The following is a 7,398-nucleotide window of genomic DNA, read 5'->3' as shown; positions in this document are numbered from 1 at the left end:
TAACTTGATACCTGATCTTTGATGTTCAGACTTCCTGCTCCCTTGGTTGCAAACTTGTATACAGCCTGACTTCCCTTCCTGCCTCTTTGGAGCAATTTTCTCAGAGCTACTGAGATGCTGTCTCCAGGGCTTAGAGTCCTAAGCATTCCCACCAAATAAAATAACTCTACCAGGTTCTGACTATATTTTCTGGTTGACAATTTATCTTGCTAGGAAGGAGAGTGTGAATGTGGACCAAGTTTAGGTGCTTTTTATTAGTAAGAATGACCTGGAGCATCTGTCTTCCTGGGCTAAGTCATGCTCTCATTAGCCTTTGAAGGAGGTGAGAAAACAGGGCAGTGCACTCATCTTGTATTTCCTTTGAGGAAAATGGTGTTTGAGAGCCAATCCCCTAAAAACATTTGACACGGAACTTGGTAATAATTAATAAAGCAAAAAAATTTTTTACTTTATTCAGAATATTTCATTTTGAGCAATTTCCATAAAACACAATCACAGATCAGCACTATTCTATTGAGATACAGGCAGTTAGAATATCTGTGGCATAATCTTATATTTAATACAACATCATGGAAAAGTCACTGTGGATGTTCCCAGGGCACTTATTTCAGCATCATCGTACCCAGGGTCCCCAGTCTCCCCCTGGAGCAGCCAGGGGCTCTCTTCTCCTTCCCCAGGATCAGCTTCTCCTCTAGAGACACTTAGAGAAGAGCCTGAAAGAGGAAAGAGAGGTATGATTTAGAACAGAGACAAGGGGGCCAGACAGGGAGGAGGAAGCAAGTTAAGCAAGTGGTGATGACAAAGCATCCCTGGGACCCAGGGGTGGGCAGGGAGGCTCAGACTATCTCATATCAGTTACAGCGAGGATGGATCCCAGCTGTCCTCTCAGATCCAGTCCATGTGGTCTCTGGGGTCTCAGCTCATGTGGAAACCGTGCATCACAGGAGATCTGTGCTCACACAGGAGCTCTGAGAAGACCTGCCTCCAGGCAGTGAAGGGCTAGTTATTCAGTTGTGTCTGACTCTTAACAACCCTATGAACTGTAGCCTGCCAGGCTCCACTATCCATGGGATTCTCCAGGCAAGAATACTGGAGAGGATAGCCATTCCCTTCTCCAGGGGATCTTCCTGATCCAGGGATCAAACCCAGGTCTCCTGCATTGCAGGCAGATTCTTTACCATCTGAGCCACCAGGGAAGCCCATCAAATGCATGAGATTACCCATGCGTGAGATTCTCAAATGCATGAGAAACTGTACAGAGGCTGGACATTGAGTTCAAATTCACCCTTTCTGGGACAGAGACCAAAGATTACAGGGGATCAGCTAATTCCACTCACCTGTCTGAGATGTCATCCCATCTTCCTTCTTTGGGAGCACTTCCTCCTCACTCCCCTGAGAGGCAGGAGGAGCCCCAGGTACCGGTACCTCTTCAGCATCATCATAATCCTCACCAAGGGCATAGGTCTTCTGATCTGGGGCTTCTGAGCGCAGAGCAAGGGTCAGATGAAACCACACTAAGTGGGTTGGTCTGGAAATACCTAAGATCCCTTCTGACCCAGGATTTCTCAGCTGCTAAATAGAGGCACCTGTCACTCCTTGTTTTAAAAGATTTTTTTCTCTAAGACCATGTTTCAATTTGATGTGTCCATAAACCAAAACATGACCTTACATATCTTAATATTTCCTGATTGAAAACATGTATCTCAAAGCAACTCTCCCACCATTGAGCATTACTAAAGTATTTTGACAAACTGTGCTTTACAGATGTTATTTTTAAAGCCATTGTGTGTCTCTTGTGATTCTGAACACAGACAGCCCAGCCCCAAATGTGAGACATCACAGAACACCCAGAGAAGGAGAAGGACAGACCCTATCTAGACACAAGGGATCCCTCTGGTCCATCAAAGGAAGACTCTTCCCCTTACATCTCCTCTCTATGAGGAGGGAAACTCTCCTCCACAACACTCAGCTGAAGCAGGTCCGCCTCTATTACCTGGAGCGGATCTGGAGTCATTGTTGTCCTCACCATCTGACAGGAAGCCTAAAGTGGAGAAACACATCACACAACACACAGAATGACCCTCCCACACCCACAGGACCAATGTTAAAGCTGAGAAGGGATGGGACTGGCTCTTGCAGTGTAGACAGAGGCTGGGGGCTCACGGGGCTGTGAGAGGCCATCCTGCCACTTTGGAGAGCCGCCTCTGTGAACCTGGGGAATGTGTCGGGTCTGCAGATGCTGAGAAAATGTGCACACCCAGTGGGTGTGACAACCAGAGGTCCCAGGAGGGCAGACAGAGACACCCACCTGGGCTGCCCAGAAGACCCTCCTTCTGAGTCACAAGGTAATCGAGCTCCTCATACACAGCTTCAGCAAGAGCATCTTCATAGCTGGATAAGGCTGAGAGATCCCCCAGCAGGTCAGAGGTGCCACCCCAGACACCCCAGTCCAACCGGCCCACTATCATCTCTCCGATGCTCACATGGAGGCTGCCTGGACCTCGGCATCATCTCCCACCCCGTGCACCGTGTCAGCACCTTCTCCGCTCGTCTGACCTGAATTCACAGGTCAGCTCCGACTCTGTCTGGTCTCATAGGAGAGGCTATGACTTATTAGAGTTCACGCCCCAGTCCTAAGAACCTCTGTCTACTCAGCCCTTAGAGCTCAGCACGGAGCACATGGAGTTCTGCAGATTCAGAACAGAGACCTGGCCCAGGCTCCCCTCCTCACACCTGCCCCATCTCCTGCCTGCACACACGCTCCCTGGTCCCCAGTTCCCCCTGCAACCCACCTCTGCGCTCTGCTCTCCATCTGAGCACCTGAGTCACCAGGATGATGAGGACCAGGAAGAGAAGGGCCCCCAGGATGAGGCAGAGGACCCCAGCCAGGGAGAAGAAGCCAGGGAGAGGACTTGAAACTGGTCTGGACCCTAAAGAAAACAAGGCAACAGGGTGTGGAGAAGGTCCTGAGCACAGAGAAACCCCCTGTGCCAGCATTTCCAGGGGCTCCAAACGATGGCGTCCCAGCCTCAGACACAAGTGCACTGACAGTGACCTGGCTCCCCCAGGTCTCATCTTGAGATGAGTCAACTCCACTCGGCCAGTGTGGCCCCGAGGCAGAGCCGGGGATTGTCAGGGAGCTGCCCTGCCAAGACAGCCTCTGAGGACCCGGCTCATCTCTTCTCCTTGGGCTTCAGGAGACAGAGCGTCAAACAGTCCTGGGACCCGCACCTCACTGATGAGGAGCAACACTCAGGGGCAGGTGGGAGAACCTTAGATTCTGCAACACAGGGACCCATCTCCCTAGTATCCCAGTTATGAGAAAAATGTGGCCCCAGGAACCAAGGCAGAGGAGTTCCCCCAACATATCGCCCTGGGCTCCTCCCCACCAGCCAGGGCTCCTCAGGCTCTTTCCTCTCCTGAGCTGTCAGAGGGCCCAGAGAACAGGCCCCCAGACCTGAGTATTCTCTCCCGCCCATGGGTTTCACAGTACCTGCTGCAGTCGGGGGTACTGTTTTCCTTACACCTAAAGAGAAAAACAGCAGTGTGAGGAAAGGGAATTGGCTAGAAAGCAGGGCAAATCCATTTTTCTCTCCTGAGCCTGAAATCACCCCCCAGTCTCCACAACACCAGGCTCCAGTCCTCCCAGCTCCCCAGTCCTAGATCAGAGGCCCAGCACCTGGACTCTCTTTGAACACAAACTCCCCACCACGCCCGGCCCAGCCCACTGCCCCTGTGCTGCCCCAGCTCACCCAGGACGGACCCCGAGCCCCTCACTCACCAGAGCACCTCACACCAGCATCCTCCTCGTGCTTGCAGTCGCTCTGCCCCCAGGGCTCCGCAGCACAGTCCCACAGGGAGGACTCCCGGCCCCCGCACCGCACCTCGTCCAGCCAGATGCTCCCGTTTCCAGGGCCAAACGCCACGGCCCGCACGGCTTCCAGGGCCGGGCCACAGCCCAGCTGCTGACACACCACCTCGGCCTCTGCCAGGCTCCAGGAGTCATCGCACACGGTGCCCCAGGAGCCGCTGTGCCAGACCTCCACCCGCCCTGAGCACTCGCTGTCTCCTCCCCTGAGCCGGAGCTTCTCTCTGTCTGAAAAGGCAGCAGCCCCTCCTGTGACTCCCCTGGTGGGAGGAAGGAGCCCCTGGGAGCCCTGGGGAGGGGGCGGGGCTGACGTACCTGTGCAGGGGGCAGCAGCTGGACAGCTCTTGGGTCTTCTTCCTGCAAACAACAGGGAAACAGTGGATCAGGGACAGCTGGGCGTGGTCTTGTCCCCAAATAAGATTATCTAAGGTCTGACTCAGTGCAAAGGACACATGAAAACACAGGCTTATTATCTCCTGCTCTGAAACTCACTGCATCTGACCACCAGATGAAATTACCTTAAATATTTACTTGTTTATCAGTCTTCACATTCCCACAGCAAATATAAACACAGACATCTACAATTGTACACACACACCTCTCTGAATGAAAGTTCCATTAGAAGAAGGACCTTGTATATCTTATATATGCCATGTTACTGCTGTTAGGACAGTGCCTGCACATTGTATGCACTCATTCACCAAATATCTATGGAAAACCTTTGCTAAATACCTAGATAGGGGCTTGATAAATATTTATTGAATGAATGAATAGATAAATAAAATTCAGTAAAATAAAACTTTAAATTCACACTAATCAGTGAAATAGTAAACCAAATATAAATGAATGGAAATAGTCTATGATAATAGCTCAAATTAAATTAATCAGCCCAAAAGAATAGAGTTAATTTATATTCAAAATCTCACATACGTAATTTTAATGGAAAATTATTAGATAGATTATAAGCTACTCTTACCTACTATTCAGTGTAATAAGTGGGCAGGTGAAGACTACTGTTGTAAAAGGAAACTCTTTTAAATTTATTTTTAATTGGAAGATAATTGATCTACAATGCAGCGTTGGTTATATGTGTGTGTGTTAGTCGCTCAGCCGTGTCTGACTGTTTGTAACCTATGGAATGCAGCCCACCAGGCTACACTGTCCATAGGATTTTCCAGGCAAGAATACTGGAGTAGATTGTTATTCCTTTCTCTGATGGATCTTCCCTACCCAGGAATCGAACCCAGGTCTCCTGCACTGCAGGCAGTTTCTTTGCTGTCTGAGCCACCAGAAAAGCCCATAGTGTTGGTTAGGAATCTCTTAAAAAGGAAATATACAGGAAAGACTTAGTAGAATTCTAAGAAGATATATGTACACATATATGTACACAGAGTAAGGTAAAAATTTTTGCAATAGAGTAAAAAAAACCTACTGAGAAAAATTTGTATTGAGAAGATGCAGAAATAATAAACAAAAGACTGAAAAGTATATATGAAAGAATTGAAGCTGAGCGAAATCAATACAAATTCAAAGCAACACAAAAAACCAGAAGGGTAAATAGTACCTGTCATAAAGTATCAAAATTTGTATCTCCTTTCCAGATCATCCTATCAAACCTTCTACCGACTCTACTCAAAGAACCTCTGAGAAAATGATGGTGGGACCTTTGTGAGGGTGTTGCTCATTTTCATGGTCAAAGACTTTACCACCTCTCAATTCTCAGTGTTTAATTGTAGGAAAAATATCATCAATAAAAGGTCTAATAGTTTAATGCCTCTTTGGCTTTCAAATGGAAAAGACAAAGAGATGAAAAAAGAGAGGCAAGGAAGGGAGTGAGCCTCTGCTTTTGAAGTATCTGTCCCCACATTCTCTTAGCTATAGGTTTCAAGCAACATCCAGCATACCTTTCAAGGTGTACCTGAATGGGGTGTGTGTGTTTGTGTATGTGGAGGGGGAGGGAAGGAGAGAGAGAAACAGAGAGAAATGTTGAAGGAAGTAAGGTTCTATGGTTTGACTATTTGTTGCCCTCCTCAACACTTATTTATTTCATTCAACATTTATTTTCAAAATCCCAATTCCCAATGTAACAGTATTTAGTGGTGGAGGCTTCTCAAACTCTTCCAAAAACAGAAGAAAGAAACACTTCCAAACTCATTTTATGAGGCCAACATTATTCTGATACCAAAACCAGATAAGGACACCACAAGAAAAGAAAATTATGGGCTAATACTCTGATAAATATAGGTGTAAGAATCCTCAACAAAATATTAGAAAACTGAATTTGACAATACACTAAAAGAATCATACACCATAATCAAGTGATGTTTGTTCCAAGGATACAAGGATAGTTCAACATTCACAACCTAATCAATGTGATACACCAAATAAGCAAAATGAAGGTAAAAATCATATCTCAAAGGATGCAGAAAAAATGTTTGACAAATTCAAAATCCATTTATGATAAAAACTCTTTTGCAAAGTAGTTATAGAAGGATTGCATCTCAATATAATTAAGGCCATATGAGAAGGTCACAGCTAACATTATATTTGACTGTACAAAACCAAAAGCTTTTCCTCTGAAATCAAACACATGACAAAATTATCTACTCTCACCACTTTTATTCAGCTTAGTTTTGGTAGTCCCATCCAGATCCATCAGGCAATAAAAGAAAATCAGACATCTAAATCTGAAAGGAAGAGGCAAAACTGACACTATTTGCACACTGAAAAGTGAAAGTGTTAGTCGCTCAGTCGTCTCTGACTCTTTGCTACCTCAAGGACTGCAGCCTGCCAGGCTTCTCTGCCCATTGGAATTCTCCAGGCAGGAATACTGGAGTGGGTTGCCATTCCCTCCTCCAGGGGATCTTCCCAACCCAGGGATCACACCCGGGTCTCTTGCATTGCAGATGGATTCTTTACCATCAGACTCATGAGGAAGGAGACTCCCTTACATGATATTATATATAGAAAACCCCAAAGACTTCACCAAAAATATGAGAACTAATACACACAGTAAAGTTGTAGAATGAAAAATCTATATACAAAAATCAGTTGCCTTTCTATGCACTAACAACAAACTGCCATAAGGAGAAACTGAAGAAACAATTCTATTTGAATTTGCATGAAAATGAATAAAATATCCAGGAATAAATTTAACCAAGGAAGCAAAAGACCTGTACACTGAACACTATAAGACATTGATGAAAGATACTGAAGAAGACTCAAAGAAATGGAAAGATATTTTGTGCTCATAGATTGGAAGATCTAATATTATTAACATGCCCATACTACCCAAAGCAATCTACAGATTCACTGCAATCCTTACCAAAATTTCAATGGAAAATTTCACAGATACACACAAACACTCCTAAAATTTTCATGGAACCGCAAAAGACAATGAATACCAAAGCAATCTTGAGAAAGAGTAACAAAGCTGGAAGTGTCATGCTTCCTGTTTTCAAACTATATTACAAAGCTATATTTGTCAAAAGAGTATGTTGTTGGCATAAAAATGGACACAGAGATCAAAG

At 45.8% G+C, this 7,398-nt stretch overlaps 1 protein-coding gene across 1 annotated transcript in view; it reads right to left on the bottom strand.

Annotated features, from left to right (window-relative positions):
• Positions 1-493: 493 nt before the first annotated feature.
• LOC122679939 overlaps positions 494-7,398 on the bottom strand; it is a 335,468-nt gene continuing 328,563 nt past the window's right edge. Inside the window, exons 53-60 of the mRNA XM_043880798.1 lie at positions 4,184-4,225; positions 3,782-4,096; positions 3,494-3,526; positions 2,793-2,930; positions 2,309-2,401; positions 1,994-2,041; positions 1,338-1,481; positions 494-713 (exon numbers count right to left, since the gene is read on the bottom strand). Of these exons, the coding sequence (XP_043736733.1) occupies positions 568-713; positions 1,338-1,481; positions 1,994-2,041; positions 2,309-2,401; positions 2,793-2,930; positions 3,494-3,526; positions 3,782-4,096; positions 4,184-4,225 (959 nt within the window). The 3' untranslated portion in view covers positions 494-567. The remainder of the gene's footprint in view (positions 714-1,337; positions 1,482-1,993; positions 2,042-2,308; positions 2,402-2,792; positions 2,931-3,493; positions 3,527-3,781; positions 4,097-4,183; positions 4,226-7,398) is intronic.

The sequence above is a fragment of the Cervus elaphus genome, chromosome 22, assembly GCF_910594005.1.
Source record: "Cervus elaphus chromosome 22, mCerEla1.1, whole genome shotgun sequence".
Classification (NCBI taxonomy): Eukaryota; Metazoa; Chordata; class Mammalia; order Artiodactyla; family Cervidae; genus Cervus; species Cervus elaphus.
The sequence above is the reverse complement of the archived record's forward strand: the minus strand, read 5'-3'. Positions and strand labels throughout refer to the sequence as shown.